The 20,166-nt window shown below is 45.9% G+C and overlaps 1 protein-coding gene across 4 annotated transcripts in view; it reads right to left on the bottom strand.

Moving 5' to 3' along the window:
* The window catches only part of MED27 (mediator complex subunit 27), a 405,350-nt gene that overhangs the window by 204,971 nt on the left and 180,213 nt on the right, over positions 1 to 20,166 (bottom strand). For all 4 annotated transcript variants that reach the window (XM_030207783.1, XM_030207784.1, XM_030207785.1 and 1 more), the window contains one exon: positions 16,962 to 17,092. In XM_030207783.1, coding sequence (XP_030063643.1) covers positions 16,962 to 17,092 — 131 coding nt within the window. The remainder of the gene's footprint in view (positions 1 to 16,961; positions 17,093 to 20,166) is intronic.

Below are 20,166 nucleotides of genomic sequence, written 5' to 3'. Positions count from 1 at the left end.
ATACTTATTTCCCTCTGCAGAATGCAAATAAATTCATATACTTTCCACAATGTGATTTTCCGGATTTAATTTGTGATGTGCTATCTCTCACTGTTACCAATAACCTACCCTTCAATTATGGGCTGCTCATGTCTTTGTCAGTGGGCAAACTTACAAAATCAGCAAGGGATCAAATACTTATTTCCCCCACTGTAAGTAAACTCCACAAAAAACAATCCTGATGCAGCTGAATGCTCTGTTGGCCCTGAGGCTGTAAAATGGCAGGTGTGCTCTGCACATGATCAGCCATAGGCTGTTCCTCACTGCCAATCAGACCCAACAAAATGGCGTCCATTCCTACACTCTCCTGCATGAAACTGTGCACTGGCCCTGCCTGTGAGCCTGAAGACCCTGGCATATTTGGATGCTGTGCCAAATCCAAAGATGTGCTACTGCCGACCATTTCATCTGCATTCCACGGGATTCCCGGCTTGTACACACTGCAATGCCCCAATGCCAGCTGGCGGGACCCACAGTGGAAACACCATTTAACTGCCTCTGCAAGATTCACCATTCACCCCAACTGTCACCAGCACAGCATGACATGTCTCAAGCAATGAGTCAGGATCCTTCCCCTGCACCAAATAGAGCTTGTAGACCTCCAAGCAGTTCTGAGTCAAATTTTAGACGGACTTACCACTGCCAGCTGCTACCCCCAAGCTCACAATCTCTACAAGTCTTACCACAGATAAGAAAGGCACAGGATTGCTATTCTCTCCCATGCTCTCCACAAACCTCTTTCCTTTTTTTTTTTTTTTTAAGGTTGCTGTACTGGAAAAGGAGAACTCCACAGGAAACAAGGAAGGGATGAAGGAAGAAATAACCAGAGACAGGGGATCCAAAAACCTCCAGATATGACTCTTCACACTCAAGCCACCCATAAAGCTCAACTGGGGACCAGTTAACCAACTGGATCAGGAGCAAATCACAAGAACCAGAGGCTGAAAAGTGTGTCCATCCACCTGCTGGAGATAGAAAATACTGAGGAGCTGGGCTGAATGCCAAGAGAGATGTCTCAGCCCAGTTTTCAGCTCTCTATCTCCACCTGCTAGTTGATAGACACAACTATCCCACAGGTTCTGGAATAGTGGGAAGGACTAATAGAAAGAAAATGATCAGGCAAGACCTAATTTCTCCATACATTGCTGTGGATGAATCTCATTCCTCCTTGCAGCAGTATCCCACAGATTTCTAGAATAGTGGGATACTACATAATAGAAAGCGGTCTTAGTACTGATATAGCAAGGGGTGCTACTGCAAGGCAGGAGTGAAGTGCATTGGCAGTGCTTTGTATGGGGGGGGGGGTCTCAGTACTGGAATGGCAGGAGGTTGCTACTGCAGGCAGGAGTGAAGTGCATTAGCACAGCTGTGTGTGGGGCTCTCAGTACTGGATTGGCAAGGGGTTGCTACTGCAGAATAGGAGTGAAGTGAATTGGCTAAACTGTGTATGGGAGTCTTAATACTAGGGACAGCAGTGGGAGGTGTTGCTGCAGGGCAAAAGTGAGGTGCATCCTCAGAGCTATGTATGGGGATCTCAGTATAGGATAACAAATGCTGCAGGGCACGACTGGGGTGCACTAGCATAGCTGTGGTATGGGTGTGGTCTCCTTACTGAAATAGGTGCTGTAACAGGCAGGACTGAGGTGAATGAGCAGAGCTGAGGGTTTGGTAGCAGAATAGATAGAGATGCTGCAAGGCAGAGGTGAGGTGCATTGGCAGAGCTGCGTGTGGAGGTGTCAGTATTCAGAGAGAGTAGGAAGTGCTGCAGCACATGATTTATTTGTATGGGTTGAGTCTGCATGCACATTGGTTAAAGAACTATATTATGAGTCAGGAACCCTTCTATAACCGATCTTGATGTAACCCAAGGCAAATCATTTTATCTCCATCTGCTTTTATTTACTGTACTGTAAATTAGTTAGTAAAAGTAATAGTAATATTGTTCCTTCTCCTTTATCTTCTTTAGAAGCTTTTCTATAGAGTGGTCATATTTCCCCAAATACTACATTAGAAGCACATTGTCATCTTACTTCTGTGACATACAAATTCATATATGGGATACAAATGTAATAAATAAATAAATATTATTAGGCAAATCTCCCCAAGCATACCAAAGATGACCTAAACCTCTCATCCTTTTATAACTTGGCACTTACAAAATACAGCATGATTCCACTTAGTAAGAATAATAGGGCTGCATTTTGATTAAGTTTTTTTAAGTGCAGTTAAAGGTAGGGGAGCAGTCAGCAGTCCACTCGGGTGCACAGGGTGGACTGGGAGGGGGGGCACACATTCCCTCTCCCTCCCCAACATTAGATATTGTACCTTTACTGGTGAGGATCCTGAAGCCCAACCAGTCAAAGAAACCCACTGCCAAACCCACCCTTCCTTCCTTGTACTGCTTCAGGGGCGAGGAAATAAGTGGTGCGCCTCCAGCTGCCGACACTAGCACTCCCCGATAATGTTCAGTTCATGCATGAACTGAGCATGTTTGGGGAGTGCCAGCATTGGCGGATGGAGGCACCTGAAGCAGTACGTAGAGAAAAGGGGGCAACTGAGGCAGTGGATTTCTTCGGCGGGCACGGCTTCAGCTGCCCCAGCCACTGAACAAGTACTGCAGCTTTGGAGAGGGCCTGAGCCCATCCCATAAAAGGGGGCCCAGATCCCCAAGGCCGACCCCCCCCTTCGTGGCTACATCACTGATTATATCTCCCTCTCGTCCCTCCCTCCTTCCTCTGTTCTGCATCTCTCCCTCTTTCCCCCAACCCCCCTCTCCCTTCCTGGCCCCGCAAAGCTCTCGCAATTCCCTCTCTCCCCCCGCTCCCCCTTCCTGTACCTTAAAATTACCTCCAGTCTTTCCCCAGGCAGCAGCAGTCATAGGCTACCTGTGGCCTGCACCGGAGCTCTCTCTCTGAACCATCCCGGTCTTCAGAAAACAGGAAGTTGCGTCACAAGAGGTAGAGGGTTCAGAGAGAAAGCCCCAGTACAAGCCTCAGGCAGCCTATGAATGCCACTGGCACTGCCGAGGCGAAGACTGGAGATGATTTTAAGGTATGGATGAGAAGGTAACAGGGGGACGGGGCAGAGGGAGGGAATTGCAGAAGCTTTGTGGTGTCACGGTTGTGGCTGTGCCCTTATGTTCAGACCTACTGTTTCTCGGTATCTAGCTTTGTGACCGCTCCAGTCTGCCTTTTTCCCTATTGTTGTTCTTCCTGTAACCCAAGCCTCACTTTGGTCTCCCTGCTTCTGCTTCATTTCCTGTTGTTGTTCTTCCTGTAAGCCAAGCCTCACTTTGGTCTCCCTGCTTCTGCTTCATTTCCTGTTGTTCTTTCTGTTAGCCAAGCCTCGCTTTGGTCTCCCTGCTTTTGCTTCATTTCCTACTTGTGCCATCAGCAGCCTACTCCTTTATAAGGACCCAGGGAGCTTTCCTACATTGCCTTTGCAAGGGGTCTCTTAATTTGCCACTGTAGAGGTAATATCCCTGCTAGGGTTTGTTCCTGAGTCTTGCTCCTGAAGGTCTGGTTCTGTGTTTCCCTGAGTCTTGTGTTTCAATGCTTTGTTTCTGTGAGTTTGCTTTTGAACCTTGATCCTGAAGGCCTGGCTTTAGAGCCACACCCTGCCCTTGGTGTCTGTATCTGTTTGACTTCCCTTGGCTTCTGCTTTTAGTTTAGCCCTGCTTTTGACTCTTGCTATAGTTAAGCTCTGTGTTTAAGCCAATCTCTGTGTTTAGCCAAGTTCTGTTCCTGTTTTCCCTGTTCTGTTTCCTATGTGTGTAGTTCTTGTCTGTTAATTCTGAAAGTCTGTAGAAGCCAGCATTGTCCCTAGTTATCTCACTGCTATGCAGGTGTGTCTGCTGCCTCTCAATCTGCCTGGCCTTTCCTTTCCAGCTGTGGATGCTGGTAAGCACATTGCTTCTTTGTTTGTCTTCACTTAGTCTGCTTAATACTCTGCCTGCTATGTTTGCTTCCTGGCTCTTGAGCTCTGTTTCTGCTAAGTTCTGTTCCTGTTATGTGTTTGAGCTAGTTTCTGTCCCTGCTCTCTGTCAAGCCATGTCCCTTTCAGTATCCTGCTCCCTGTCAAGCCAAGTCCCTTTCAGACTCCTGTTCCAGTCAAGCCAAGCCCGTTCCAGAATCCGGTTCCACTGTTCCAGCATCCGGGTCCACTCAAGCCAAGCCAAGTCCGTTCCAGCATCCGGGTTCACTCAAGCCAAGCCACGCCCGTTCCAGCATCTGGTTCCAGCCAAGCCACGCCCGTTCCAGCATCCGGTTCCAGCCAAGCCAAGCCTGTTCCAGCATCCTGTTCCAGTCAAGCCTGTTTGAGAATCCTAAATCCTGCTCTAGCCAAGCCTGTTTGAGAATCCTGAATCCTGTTCCAACCAAGCCTGTTTGAGAATCCTGAATCCTGTTCCAGCCAAGTCTGTTTGAGAATCCTGAATCCTGTTCCTGCCTTGTGTATTGTCTTGCTTCTGTTATTTTGTTGCCAAGCTCCTGCCCTGTCTTGCCTGTCTAGTTGTGCTGTGTTTTGTCTCTTTCAGTCTAGTCCTGTCCGGATCCAGTTCTTGCCTTGTCCTTGTCTTGCCCTTTTCTGGATCCCAGTCCCAGTTTTAATCCAGTTCCGAGTCTTGCCTTGTTCAGTCTGGGTTCCAGTTCTGACCCTTTACCTTCTTTTTCTTCCCTCGTCTGGATCCGGTACTTGTTTTGTCTATTGTGTTTAGTTACCTCTGTCCTGCCTTGTTGAGTCTGTTAGTTTATCTTAGTCCAGTCTGTTCTGATTCCTGCCTGTGCCAGCCCAGGTGATTTGTCTGCCAAAGCTCCGGCTTTGGTCCAAGGGCTCACCATTCCTGACAGTTGTGACATGTAGGGCCAGGAAGAGAAGGGAGAAATGCTGGACTGTGCACAGAGGGCAGGAGGGAGAAGGGAGGGAAATGCAGCGTAACACCATTAATTGTAGATCACAATAAATTTTTTAAATTGTGATTAATAATTAATGCATTAATCATGATGTTAATCACGATTAATATGCAGCCCTAAAAATAAGTTTTAAATCATGCACAACAAAATTTAGACCACTTGATATTTTGTATTTCTCAGGCACAAAGTAGGTTCCATTGACAATAAAAATACAATTCTAAAGAAACGAACAAATAAACAAGCAAAAAAATATACTGTATATACATATATAAAACAGAAAAGCAACAATAAGTTAGCCCATGCCCCCAAGCTAGACGGAGCAACATCTAGCACGCAGGATCTCAAATCCAAGAAATTAGCTAAATTAGCAAAACAAAATGAACATTTCCTAGCTAAAACTACTTTCACTTATCCCAATGAAGGGGTAGGTAATAAAGCCCACCAGAGGAATTGCAGGCTTTTGCACGACCCATAATAGTGCAGTAATGGAGATTAACTGACACACACTAATGAATGCTCTTGGAATAAATGTAGGCCCGCTATTGTGGTAGTGAGGGGAGCAGAAGTAAACCACAAAGTGATTGGGAGACGGTCCTTGCCCCTGCCAGAAGACAGAATTAGATTTGTGGTAATTGTGGACAGATCCCTAGACTTGTCAATAGGAGATTCCTTTAAGAGGAAGGAGAAAGGCAAGCCTGAGGAGCTAGCACAGACCAATGCAGTAAGCTTGCATTACAGCCAGGTACCAATGGCTTAATGACGGCTTCCTAATGCAAGTATAGAGCCAAATTTCTGCAGGTGCAGTAAACAAATTATATGCATATAGAATATGCTAACCGGGGAAAGAACAATGGATGCATGCATTTATGGTTCTGTGCTACAAGCTGCTAATGCGTGCATGTCTAAGGAGAAAAACATGAATTGACTGGTTTAGCTCTAAAAGTTTGATAACTTGGAGCTCTTTGAGGCTTTTCCTTCCTTTTAATGTGGACTGGGTGCTTTACTGTCTAAGTTATTTTGAACTGTGAGACATTTTTTACAATTATTATATTTTGTGTTTTTACACCCATTTTGGATTTCGTAGTGGATTCAAAGAGAAAAACATGCATCTGCTGGAATGCTATTCTACATATAAAATTTTTTGAACTGCTGATTTATATGCAGGATATATTCCAGCACATGTGCAGGTTGTGCAGAAAAAAAATTCTATTGGCACACAACTTGTACGCAGCTTTAGCTACCCTAAGTGCAGAACAAGCTCTTTTAGCACACTTCATCCATACTCTTCATGGAGGCCATTAAAACAACAAAAAAAACTATGTCCCATACACTTGCAGCAAAAAGAAAAAAAATCAGGCATGAAATCCTCATAGATGCTACAGCAGAAGAATAGCTAATAGCTTCATTACTACTGATTTTAATATGCTGTGAGTTGGTGTCTAACTCAAGGCTTTGCACTGGGTTAGTTTCTGCACAAAAACCATTTCTGCAACTGTGCACCCATGAAATTGCATGTTAAAGCCATGCTCACTCTGCACTTGCTCTCTGCCAAGCACTGCACACTTTACTGCAACAACCCTAGAGACAGAAATAAGGGAGTTACAGAGAAATAACTCAGCAAAATCCCAGAGGAGGAGCAGTTCCCCTGGAGGAGTTCTATAAATTATTCCCTAGAATCCTACAAGAGAGGGGTGTGTCCTGCAGTAGAGGACCTGCTGTGGCAACAGAGACAGAAGAATTTTAGCAGGACAAGGAAACAGCAGGGTTACTTACCTATAATGGGGGTTCTTCATGGACAGCAGGATAAGTCATCCACATGTAGGTGACATCATCCAATGGCACCATGGACGGAGATCAGAGAGACCTTTTGAAAAGGGCCATCTGAATATGTGAGAGCAACCCTCCTCTCCTATGATGAGTCACTTCCTGCCTGACAGGCAGATGATCAAAAGCAAACGCCGGCGCTAGAGGCTGTTAGCGCCATACTAGCACCGGCGTTTGCTACCACCCTATGATCAGAGCCCTCGAGCGCGTGAAACAACATGCTCGAGGGCTCTTAGCGCAAGTAGCATGCAAATGCATGCTAATCAGCGCTTAACGCATTCATCCCCAATGATCAGCATTTAGCTCGCCAAAGATTGGGTCGCTGGCCGCGACAAACCCTAAGCCAGCTCTGAGCTGGCGTTTGGGTTTGCAGATCATTGGGGAGGAATGGTGAGCCCTGTCCAGCATGCTGGCAGGCCCCCATTCCCCCCTACAGCAAACCTGCCAGCGAGGGCAGTTGAGGATGTCCAAAATTTGGACGTTTCTGTGACGGGGCAGTTGAGGACGTCCAAATATTGGACGTTTCGGCAATGGGCAGTTAAGGACGTCCAAAATTGGATGTTTCTATGAGAAACAAGTCTTTCTCATAGAAACATCCAATTTTGGACATCGTTAACTGCCCATCGCAGAAACGTCCAAATTTTGGACGTCCTCAACTGCCCCGTCGCTATACCTCCAACACCCCCTGGAAATTTGGCTGTCCCTGCAACAGGGCAGTTGAGGACGTCCATCTTCCGATTTAAAGATGGACGTCCTTCTCTTTTCATTGGTCTCCAGCCCAGACCTGTGCATGCTCAGGCACAATTCTCACGCACTTCTACCCCATAATCAGAGATAATTGCGCTGCTTAAATTTGCATGCATTATCTCTGATCATAGGTCTAATAGTGCCCCGCGCTGTTCCAGCGCTATTTTAGAGCGCTGTTTGGAATAGCATGGGGCTTTTGATCATCTGCCTGTCAGTGTTCCTCAAGCTTCCTGGCTCTTGAGCTCTGTTTCTGCTAAGTTCCATTCCTGTTGTGTGTTTGAGCCAGGTTCTGCCCCTGCTATGTGTTTAAGCTAGTTTCTGTCCCTGCTCTCTGTCAAGCCATGTCCTTAAGCTTTACCAGGTTCAACTGAAAGGGGGAAGCAGGCGTGAATGCATGGCTTGACATCCTCTGCAGAGGCTAAAAACAAAACTGCCACCAAAATTGTTTAAAAGCTTCCAGTCGAAACCAAAACTGCAGCCAAAACTCATCACCTGGTTTCAGCCAAAGCCAAAACTGAAAAATAAAATTTGGTTGTGTGAATATGAACCAGAGAGGGCCATTGGGGACTGTCAGAGCTTGCAGTCTGCATTCCTCTGCTAAACTCACAGTATCCAAGCCAGAATATATTCATTTAAATAATAAAAGACTGTATTTTACCTCCAAGCAAAACAGCCTCCACACACATGAACTACAGCTAATAAAAACAAAAGCTATAGTGCTTTTACAGTAGCTGACACTGCACCACATTAGGAGAGACAGATGATGTCATAACTTCACAGAGTAGCTAATTCCTTAAGGAGCTTATCATCCCAAATTTACAGACTTACATTCCTGCTAAAATTTTTTATCAAAGCATTTATTTTGAGAATTCTACTTACCATATAAACTATCATGCAAGATATCTGCATTACTTTCAATCACAGTACCAAAAAAAAAAACAAAAAAAAACCAGAATATAAAAAGTAGCTCCTCAATCCAGGATTACTCTACAATCCCTGGTAGTCTTGAGGTGTAGCCAGGGCAGGAGCGAAGCCCCAGTCATGCCAGCCATTTTGATAGAAGAACCGGAATGGGAAGGAGTAACTGGGAATCGTTCCTGTCCCAATTACACCCCTAGACCACTAACAATAGCAGAAATAACTGTGGCCTTAATCAGGAATACTGAAAAAGGAACATTTAGATGTCTTGAATAGTAGCATAGGGCCCCTGAGAAAACGAACAATAGCGAGCATACATAAAGGTACGTGGTCCTTGCCTAAGGAACAGGATGCTGAGGTTGGTATGTGTCCAGCGAAGGGGTGGGGGGACAGGCAGCCTGAAGGACTGCATCCCTGAAGGGATTTAGTCCTGCTGTATTGTAGGTGAAGGTGATGCAGTCCTATATCCAGTATGCAAGTATCCTTTTATTGACTGGGTTTCTGGGTCCAGCTGCAAAGCCCAGCAGGTGGGTTCAGCAGGGCACGAGTGAAGTCCACTGAGTATAACCATTTCTCTTCTGGGTTGGGATGCAGTTCAGGAACGCAGACTGGACAATGGACTTCCATTGATTCAAATGGTGGGAGACTAAGTTGGAGAAGAACCAACTGAAGTCCCATGCTGGTGGGGGCTGCCTAATTCGGGGTTGAAGGTTGATGGTCTCTTTCTCTCATGAACCTAGTGGTGCCTGACAGTGAGGACCTGAAAGTTAAGAGGCGCCAAGGTCAGCCTTTCAACATACAGGCAGTGAGGGCTAAGGGGCAGGATGGCTTCCCCATGCTGGATAATGAGGTCCAGGATGAGCAGGGAGCCTGAAGGGTGGGTCTCAGTGGTAAAGAGGTCCATGTGAGGCAAAGGGTGGAAGAGAATCTCTGTAATGTTGTGGTGAAGAGACCACTCGTGAGGATCCAGCTGATGGCTCAGGCTGTCCATGAATGTGCTGAGCTCCTGGATAGGTACACAACATATAGGAGGGATTTGATGGAGAATACAGATTTTGTAGGCCTCTCGGCCACGTCTTCCAGAGCATTTCCTTTGGCTTTCAGTTCCAGATGACTGATGTGTTGATGGGCTTCAAAGGGGGGGGGGGGGGGACATGTACCCTCCAGTCACTCTTGGATGTACCTGTCAAGGTCAGATGGGGAGGAGGCTGCTGGAATGCCTCGAAGTGCAGAGGTTCACTTGGCTGAGCCACTATGCGATGGATCTCCACAATAGAGAGTGCTGATGGGGATCCTATATGACAGCAGTTGCCAGTACTGGTCTTAGTGTCTGTGCAGGTGCCACTGGAGGGGGCACTTGTCAACTTTTGCGAGCAGAACAGACTGCAACTGCCAAGAGTCCCAGGAAACGAAGGATGGTTCTGGCCATAGAGTTCTTTGAGGATGAGATGGATTGTGCTAGGGAGGTAACTGAGTTTGCTCTCATGGTGGGTAAAGACCTTGGCTACAGAAGTGTTATATGTGCTCCAATGAATTCCAAGGACTTGGATAGAGACAACTGGGATTTCTTGTAGTTAATGAGGCATCCCAGGTTCTGTAGCAGCAGAATGGTCATCTGAATTGAGGCTTGTGTTTCTTGCTATGAGGGTCCTGCAATCAGCTAGGTGTCCAGGTAGGACACCTGGACTTCCCCTAAAGTCTTTAGGACTTCCCCTAAAGACACAGACACTTGCTTGCATAGGTGAGCTGCTGCAGCTGCAATGCATTTGGTGAAAACCCTTGGGGCTAAACTGACGCCAAAGGGTAGCACCCAATACTGCTGGCAATGGTTCCTGACAGGGCCGCCGAGACTGAGATGGGCCCGGGCAGAGCCACCACCTCCACTGCAGCCCCCCTCCCCAAGATCACTGCCGCTGTCGCCCACTGCACTACCTTGGCTGGCGGGGATCCCAAGGCCCCGCCAGTAGAAGAGGTCTTCCTCCAGCACTGCTCTTTTTCAATCTCCTGCATGGCCTGCCCCTTTCTCTCTCACGTTGCACACGCTCGGTTTCAAAACTGAGCATGTGTGGCCTGAGGGGAAAAGCTGCCACTTGGCAGGCAAGGCAGCAGAGTGAAGTGCTGGAGGAAGACCTCTTCTGCTGGCGGGGACCCCCGTGAGCCAAACCAGAGGCCCTGGCCCAAAGTCCAGCCTCCGATGGCCTGGCACCGGAGTTTTCGCTCTCCTGCTCCTGTCAGGAGAGAGAGAGGGAGAGAGATCGGTGCTGGGCCCCTCTTGGAGGCCTGGGCCCGGAGAATTTTGCCCCCTCACCCCCCCTTCTCGGCAGCCCTGGTTCCTGATAGAAACTCTGAGATACTACCTATGAGATGAGTGAATCGGGATATGGGTGTATGCTTTTTGTTGATTGAGAGATGTGAACCAGTGGTCAACCTGGAGGAGTGGTAGAATTGTTCCAAATGAGTACATCTTTAATTTCTCCTTCCAGATGCATTTATGAGGCTTTGCAGGTCCAGAGTCAAGCAGAATCCTTGTGTCTTCTTGAGGATGATGAAACAGCGGGAAAAAAAATCTTTGGTTGACTTCTTGGGAGGGATACGCTCTTATCACTTTCATCCCTAATAGGGAGTCTACCTCCTAAAATAGGAATGGGGATGGTGGATCTTGAATCTTGGAGAATGCAGGTGGCTTGCTTGTGTGTGTGTGTGTGGGGGGGGGGGGGGGGGAACTGAAATCTGATGTGATAACTGGTCATGATGATCACAATCCACTGGTCCGCAATGATTGAAGCCCAAGTGCCCGCAAACTGCATCCCCCCCCCCCCCCCCCCCGCCTGGTATGGGAGGTTGGGGCAGCAAGTCAGGGCACTGTCTTTTGTGGCTGGGAAGAGGTATGTTGAGGATCTCTGATGAGGCTGCCAGCTCTGGTGCACTGATTGCCTCTGACAGCTGACGTAAGGTTTATGATGCAGGGAGCCCTAGCATCAGGAGGTAGGAGTTCTGTCAAGACTGCCCTTAAAGAGGGTCTGAATGGTGGCCCTTAAATACAACTAAAGATCAGACAAAAGATGGCAAATCAGTAGTGTCCAGTACTAAGCATCATGCAAACAGGAAATTATAGACCGGTGAGTCTGACGCCGGTGCCGGAGAAAATGGTAGAGGGTATTATTAAAAACAAAATTACAGAGCACATCCAAAGACATGGATTACTGAGACCGAGTCAGCACGGCTTTTGTGTGGGGAAATCTTGCCTGACCAATATACTACAATTCTTTGAAGGAGTAAACAAACATGTGGACAAAGGGGAGCCGGTTGATATTGTGTATCTGAATTTTCAAAAGGCGTTTGACAAGGTACCTCATGAAAGGCTACAGAGGAAATTGGAGGGTCATGGGATAGGAGGAAAAGTCCTATTGTGGATTAAAAACTGGTTGAAGGATAGGAAACAGAGAGTGGGGTTAAATGGGCAGTATTCACAATGGAGAAGGGTAGTTAGTGGGGTTCCTCAGGGGTCTGTGCTAGGACTGCTGCTTTTTAATATATTTATAAATGATTTAGAGATGGGAGTAACTAGCGAGGTAATTAAATTTGCTGATGACACAAAGTTATTCAAAGTCGTTAACTCGTGACAGGATTGTGAAAAATTACAGAAGGACCTTACAAGACTGGGAGACTGGGCGGCTAAATGGCAGATGACGTTTAATGTGAGCAAGTGCAAGGTGATGCATGTGGGAAAAAAGAACCCGAATTATAGCTACGTCATGCAAGGTTCCACGTTAGGAATTACGGACCAAGAAAGGGATCTGGGTGTCGTCGTCGATAATACGCTGAAACCTTCTGCTCAGTGTGCTGCTGCGACTAGGAAAGCGAATAGAATGTTGGGTATTATTAGGAAAGGTATGGAAAACAGGTGTGAGGATGTTATAATGCCGTTGTATCGCTCCATGGTGCGACCGCACCTTGAGTATTGTGTTCAATTCTGGTCGCCGCATCTCAAGAAAGATATAGTAGAATTGGAAAAGGTGCAGCGAAGGGCGACTAAAATGATAGCGGGGATGGGACGACTTCCCTATGAAGAAAGATTAAGGAGGCTAGGGCTATTCAGCTTGGAGAAGAGATGGCTGAGGGGAGACATGATAGAGGTATATAAAATAATGAGTGGAGTGGAACAGGTGGATGTGAAGCATCTGTTCACGCTTTCCAAAAATACTAGGACTAGGGGGCATGCGATGAAACTACAGTGTAGTAAATTTAAAACAAATCGGAGAAAATGTTTCTTCACCCAACTTATAATTAAACTCTGGAATTCGTTGCCGGAGAAAGTGGTAATTAAATTTGCTGATAACACAAAGTTATTCAAAGTCGTTAACTCGTGACAGGATTGTGAAAAATTACAGAAGGACCTTAACAAGACTGGGAGACTGGGTGGTTAGATGACATTTAATGTGAGCAAGTGAAGGTGATGCATGTGGGAAAAAAGAACCCCAATTATAGCTATGTCATGCAAGGTTCCACATTAGGAGTTACGGACCAAGAAAGGGATCTGGGTGTCGTCGTTGATAATACACAGAAACCTTCTGCTCAGTGTGCTGCTGCGGCTCGGAAAGCGAACAGAATGTTGGGTATTATTAGGAAAGGTATGGAAAACAGGTGTGAGGATGTTATAATGCCGTTATATCGCTCCATGGTGCAACCGCACCTTGAGTATTGTGTTCAATTCTGGTCGCCGCATCTCAAGAAAGATATAGTGGAACTGGAAAAGGTGCAGCGAAGGGTGACTAAAATGATAGCGGGGATGGGACGACTTCCCTATGAAGAAAGACTAAGGAGGCTAGGGCTTTTCAGCTTGGAGAAGAGACGGATGAGGGGAGACATGATAGAGGTATATAAAATAATGAGTGGAGTGGAACATGTGGATGTGGAGCGTCTGTTCACGCTTTCCAAAAATACTAGGACTAGGGGGAATGCGATGAAACTACAGTGTAATAAATTTAAAACAAATCGGAGAAAAAGGTTTTCTTCACTCAACGCGTAATTAAACTCTGGAATTCGTTGCCGGAGAACGTGGTGAAGGCGGTTAGCTTAGCAGAGTTTAAAAAGGGGTTAGACGGTTCCTAAAGGACAAGTCCATAAACCGCTACTAATGGACTTGGGAAAAATCTACAAATCCAGGAATAACATGTATAGAATTTTGTACGTTTGGGAAGCTTGCCAGGTGCCTTTTGCCTGGATTGGCCGCTGTCGTGGATAGGATGCTGGGCTCGATGGACCCCTGGTCTTTTCCCAGTGTGGCATTACTTATGTATGTACTTATGTCCTTGACCTTCTATAGAAGAGTCCTGATAGTGGACCAGTTAAAATTGGTGTGCTACAATGCAGGAGCAGAGCGATGCACCCTGAAAGACTTTTCTGCCCATGAGATTTAAAGTTTTCGGATCCCTTTCTGGGGGGTGCGCTAGTGTATGAGTGAGGTAGCTGCATCTTGTCAAGAATTGGGACTGGTTGGACCCAGTATTTAACTTCAAGACTTTTGGATGCCAGAGCTCCAGACAAGGGTGTCTGCCACACCTGCAGTTGAGGAGCAGCTGATGCACTGGCACTAGCACTGCCACCATGGCTCTAGTTATGTGCAAATATTTCAGGATGCCTAGCATCTTCTGTTGAGGGTCTAGTGTGTTGCAGGGAGAGTGCAAAATCTGGGTGTTGAGTTTCTGAAGGAATTTGGGGTACATAAGGTTATTTGGCGGTGAGGTAGGAAGGGGTAGGGACACGGGTGCATCAGATGGGATGCTGGGTGAGTTGTGTAGTGTGCTCCCAAGGGAGGTTGATGTGCTTTCTTCCTAGGATGAGCCCCCAGAGTCACTAAGTTCTCCATCCTCGCATTGAAGAATTGACTCCAATGTGCTTTGCTGTGGTGCTGGCAAAGATGTAGAGGTCACGATGTGATGTGCCCTGTTGGTAGAGGCGTGCTGGGAGGGTCAGGCTGCTTGGGAGAGGGTGGAACCATATGCTGCACCAAAACCTTACTGAGGAGATCCATCAGGTACCGTGTGGTAGCCAGATTCTGCTGCTGTGAAGCAAGCAAACCTCTAGGGTCCTGAGTAGTCTGGGGTATAGGTATTTCTTGTCTATGCCTTTTGAGGTGGTATGATTGGCTCCTATGGGGAGATAAGAGAAGAGGAACTGGAAGAATAAGTCCTTCTGGTGTGTATGTGCCTTCTGTGAAGGCTGTTTTTGGTGCCTTGTCCCCTGCAGTCTTTGAGCAGCGTTGGGGGGTGGGGGGTATATGGAATCCTCGGCGCTTGGAAATGCTGTCAGTGCAGCGGTGGGGCATATGAAAAGAGCACTACCCCAGCTGCCTCTCCAGGGTAGGCAGAGGGAGATGGGAAGTTGCTGTTCATTACTGCTGAGAGCTGCCTTTCAGCACTGGTGTCATAGAGACCAGAGAGTGGAGTCAAGCAGGTGCTCAACATTGAGGTCATACTGGGAGTAGTGCAGGGCTGAGTCAGAACTTCCAAAGGATCAAGGTAGAATCTTTCAACCATTGTAGGAAGTCCCACAGCATATTCGTTCTGTGTTTCTAGGTTCTGGGTGATATCTAGGCACAGAGAGGACAGGCTTTCAAGAAGATAAAACAGACTGAGGCAGAAAGTGACTCATCTTGGGAGTGGGGGACTGCTCACGCTTGCTCAGAGGGACCTTTTCAAAAGGTCTGTCTGAGCTATGGGAGATCAACTATCTGTTCACAGCACTGCTGGATGACATCACCTACATGTGGCTAACTCATCCTGCTTGTTCATGGACATGCAGAGGAATATAAACCTGGCTGCCATGGATTCAGACAGAATGGTGCTCAATGAACCAGGTACCTCTTAAGATAACAGCCTACCTACCAAGTTCATTTAAGAGTTTTTGATTTCTTTTTTGGTTGCTCTAATTACTCTAATTACTCAATTTGGGCGGAGTGCTGTGGAAGCCTAAGTCCCTAAGGCCAAACCACAGCTGGAACTAGGAGAAAAAGGCTTGTAATCAGGAGCAGAAACGAGTGTGCATTGCTTTTTTTTTTTTTTTTTTAATCATCGCTGGCTGGAGGAGCAGCTTTCCCTACTGTTGAGGACAAAAGTGGTGGGAGGGAGTCTATAGGACGCTACTGCTTCCCCTTAATGATACTCCCTCACAGTCCCATTCAGGGAGGGAAGTGACACAGTAGGGGCGGAGCCAGGAGGGGCGTTGTCCAGGAAGTATAAAAGTTCAGGGCCTAGCTAAGTTAACGGATGCAGTGACACCTGATTGCATATGCTCTACCTTGTATATGTGAACTGCAAACATGGCAGTTAGGTAGGCCAAATTCAACTTGGAACCTTGCAGACGTATCTTTTACCCGGCAGGGTGCAGGCTGACCTATGATAAATGCTAAAGATTTTACTGATAACTCTGGGGACAATAGTGCACACCGTGACCCTGCAGGAGCAGGCCATGGGAAGACATTCTTGCATCTAAGGATTAGTTTTGTGTTTACTTTTCCCCTCACCTGTGAACCAAGCAGGGCTCCCTACCTGACACCTTTAATAAATCTTATTTTTATTCACCTTAACCCAGTTTATCTGGGCTCCAGGTCCGTCCCTGTTCACATTAACCACACATAGAAATAAGGATATTAAATTGTCATTAAAACCCTATGAAGGCTAGTAAAACTTGGCCTGGAAGAAGATGGTTAACCACAGTACTGTCCTGCAATGGCAGAAGGAAGTCCATTTATGCTCAAAAATAAGTTGTGCCTAGTTGTAAACTACTAAGCATGTCTCATCATAATGTATACTGGACTCCTGCATAGCCTCTTCAGGATCTCCAATATTTCAGAAGCAAAAGGAAGTAAATTTATTACAGAGATACCAAGCAAAAATATGTTTTTTTTTTATTTTCCTACAAATCAGCCATAATGCCATTGAGGGCACAGTAAAGGAAGCAGCCGGAGGCATACTTGCAGGGCTGCAAAGATCTGTGCTGAGTTGGGCTATCGCTATTTAAAGATGCGGTAACCCTGTGAGGACTCTTCTGTTTAAAAACCGCATTGGATACTATTCTAACTGACATTTTGGCTCTGGAGTCTCAAAGGCCTTAGGATTTACTGAAGAGCGAGTTCATCGTACCTACTGCAGGAGGGCCTTAATAAAGGCACATTATGATTTCCACTACTTGAGGTGTATTCAGCGGCTGATCATAACTTTTTATTTATGTTTTTCAAATTTCATTCTCTAATCAACACTCAAGCATGAAAAGTGAGCACATCTACAAAACCTAATAGCCAACACAACTGGCTAAGAATACAGAAAGTGTACACAACACCTACACAAAATTACCAGGCCACATCACATTATACCACAAACATACCATTTCTAATTACTAACAGAAACGTTTATTAACGTACTTTGATGTTCATACTTGCATTAATATCAGAGAAATTGATCTTTAAAGGTAAAGTAACCAAAAGAACCAGAAAAAAAAGATTACTTAAATTCCAGTACTTACTGAGGTGGTAAAACCAGGGTTGTGGGTTGGGCTTTGGGTCGACGTTTTGCTGACACACCCATCTGATTGGCTGAACGCTTTAAAGACTGCTGATTCAAAAGTCCAGATGCCAGACCTGCATGGTACTGCAACTAAAAACAGATGGAAAAAAAAAAGAGCAGTAAGCAAATGCAGTATCTGCCTCGTTCAATATATCTATCTTCTCTCCAGTTCCCCTCCTTTCAGATACGGTACATGCTTGGTAGGACCCACAGCACATATTATGCTAGCAGAAATATGATTACTGCCACATGCCACAGCTGTATTGTGAAACAAAAAACAAATGTCTTGACCCTTTCTTTGATCTCTGAAGTACAGTAAGATTTCTCTTATGGCACATTCTTGTACTTATACAACCTGTTCACTGAAAGGCTATAATTTAGACAGTTAACAGGTGTTTGGACAGTGTGCAGTAAGAGATCTCATGTAAATGCCATGTCTTCTCAAACGACCCATCACATCTACTTCAAATGCCATTTTTCAAAGCAATGTATTTAGTAATGACCTCAGATCTGTAAGATGTTCATGACCTCTACTACTACTACTATTTAGCATTTCTATAGCGCTACAAGGCGTACGCAGCACTGCACAAACATAGAAGAAAGACAGTCCCTGCTAAAGAGCTTACAATCTAATAGACAAAAAATAAATAAGGTAAGCAAATCAAATCAATTAATGTGAATGGGAAGGAAGAGAGGAGGGTAGGTGGAGGCGAGTGGTTACGAGTCAAAAGCAATGTTAAAGAGGTGGGCTTTCAGTCTAGATTTAAAGGTGACCAAGAATGGGGCAAGACGTAGGGGCTCAGGAAGTTTATTCCAGGCGTTGGGTGCAGCGAGACAGAAGGCACAAAGTCTGGAGTTGGCAGTAGTGGAGAAGGGAACAGATAAAAAGGATTTATCCATGGAGCGGAGTGCACGGGAAGGGGTGTAGGGAAGGACGAGTGTGGAGAGATACTGGGGAGCAGCAGAGTGAGTACATTTATAGGTTAGTAGAAGAAGTTTGAACAGGATGCGAAAACGGATAGGGAGCCAGTGAAGGGTCTTGAGGAGAGGGGTAGTATGAGTAAAGCGACCCTGGCGGAAGATGAGACGGGCAGCAGAGTTTTGAACCGACTGGAGAGGGGAGAGGTGACTAAGTGGGAGGCCAGCAAGAAGCAGATTGCAGTAGTCTAAACGAGAGGTGACAAGGGTGTGGATGAGGGTTTTGGTAGAGTGCTCGGAAAGAAAGGGGCGGATTTTACGGATGTTGTAAAGAAAGAAACGACAGGTCTTGGCAATCTGCTAGATATGAGCAGAGAAGGAGAGAGAAGAGTCAAAGATGACCCCAAGGTTTCGAGCTGAGGAGACAGGGAGAATGAGAGAGCCATCAACAGAAATAGAAAATGGGGGGAGCGGGGAGGTGGGTTTGGGGGGGGGAAATGAGAAGCTCGGTTTTGGTCATATTTAATTTCAGGTGGCGTTGAGACATCCAGACAGCAGTGTCAGACAAGCACGCTGAAACTTTGGTTTGGATGCAAGGTGAGATATCAGGGGTAGAAAGGTAGATTTGGGAGTCATCAGCATAGAGATGGTAGTACTCAATTCATAGCATAAAATTTGATCTGTAGATACCAAAATGAGGGGAAAAGTGTAGGGACTCTTTAAAATCAAACTTTAATTTTCAAAACTGGAAACAAAATTACCTTATAGTGAAATGCACTAAAACAGCAGGTAAGAATCATAAGGCCCTCCTACTCTTGTCCAATTTATTTTCTTTAACAAATGTACTTCTTCCAAAAACTGGGATCTTTTGTGCCTATTCCTGAATTCTGTTACTCTTTTTGTCCAAAGCTTTATTTTTCTAAAAATAGATACAGTTTATAATTCTGTTGTTATGTAACAAAACCGCTGCAGTGAAACAGACTGAGGTGCCCTTGTAATTTTGACCTAAAGACACAAACTTGTGCTAACAGTTGCACAACAGCACCCGGCTCCAGTCTGCCTTCGTACCACAGAATAAAAATTGAAGGTCCATACTGCACTAGTTTGAGACTGCCAAGCAGCACAAACACTTCAATGATGATTTTGTCTGCACATTACCAATATGTGTTTCCACTGACATGGATCCTTGCAAGGGGAGAACATCTTAACGAACAGAAAAAAAACACAAAGTAAATGAGTGATCGGCATGGTGGATAACTGAAGATGTACTAGTCCAGAGTAGAGCCAATTGAAATAACTGTGTAAAAGATGAAGGAACTGGTGTGAAAATGGCCAGAATTCAGTAGTTCTGTACACAGTGGCGTACCAAGGAGGGGGGGGGGGGGGGCGGTCCATCCCAGATGCACACCGCTGGGGGGTGCTGCGGCGCACGCCTGTGGGCTCCGACTTCGCTAACTTCACTCGTTCGCTGCAGCTCCCTCTGCCCCGGAACAGGTTACTTCCTGTTCCGGGATAGAGGGAGCTGCAGCGAACGAGCGAAGTCGGAGCCCACAGGCGTGCGCCGCAGCACCCCCCCTCAGCAGCGTGCACCTGGGGGGGGGGTCGCGCTGCACCCGGGGGGGGGGGGGGCGCATCGGCGATCCGCCCCGGGTGCAATCCAAGCTAGGAACGCCACTGTCTGTACACATAACTTACTTTAGCCTGGATAACTTCTGAGAGTTTTTCTGAGAAGTTCCAAGAGAAGAGGACATTTCTCTAGTGAAAGTATTTTCCTCTGTCCATGATAACTTAAAGATTGGGTTTAAAAGAGGAATTGTAGGATATTGATAAACACAGTTAGAATTTAAAATAAGAAGCAAACTTTATTAGCTAGTCTCCATACCCTTTTCCCCATAAATTTAAAACTTGAATTTTCTGCCACAGCATTAACAGATAGACTCTAGAACAACAGGGCCTAGTTTAGTCCTTATTCCCACCCACCCTCCCCTGCTCCTTACCACTCCTAGCTCAACTATTCGTTTATAGTCAATTATTCTAATTAAGACAAGAGGAGAGTTTTCATTAGAATTTTAATTACATTTAATTAGTTTCTGAGAAGCAAACACTAAATAAATTACATATTACACCATATAATCTTAAGGCCCTTTCTATTCATCTGATATCCTTAGTACCTTAAGAAGTTTTAATTAAACACCTCTATAATACTAAGATGCAGACAGAAGTGCCACATGTATGATTATCTCCCA

Source organism: Microcaecilia unicolor, chromosome 6 (assembly GCF_901765095.1).
Source record: "Microcaecilia unicolor chromosome 6, aMicUni1.1, whole genome shotgun sequence".
Classification (NCBI taxonomy): Eukaryota; Metazoa; Chordata; class Amphibia; order Gymnophiona; family Siphonopidae; genus Microcaecilia; species Microcaecilia unicolor.
The sequence above is the reverse complement of the archived record's forward strand: the minus strand, read 5'-3'. Positions and strand labels throughout refer to the sequence as shown.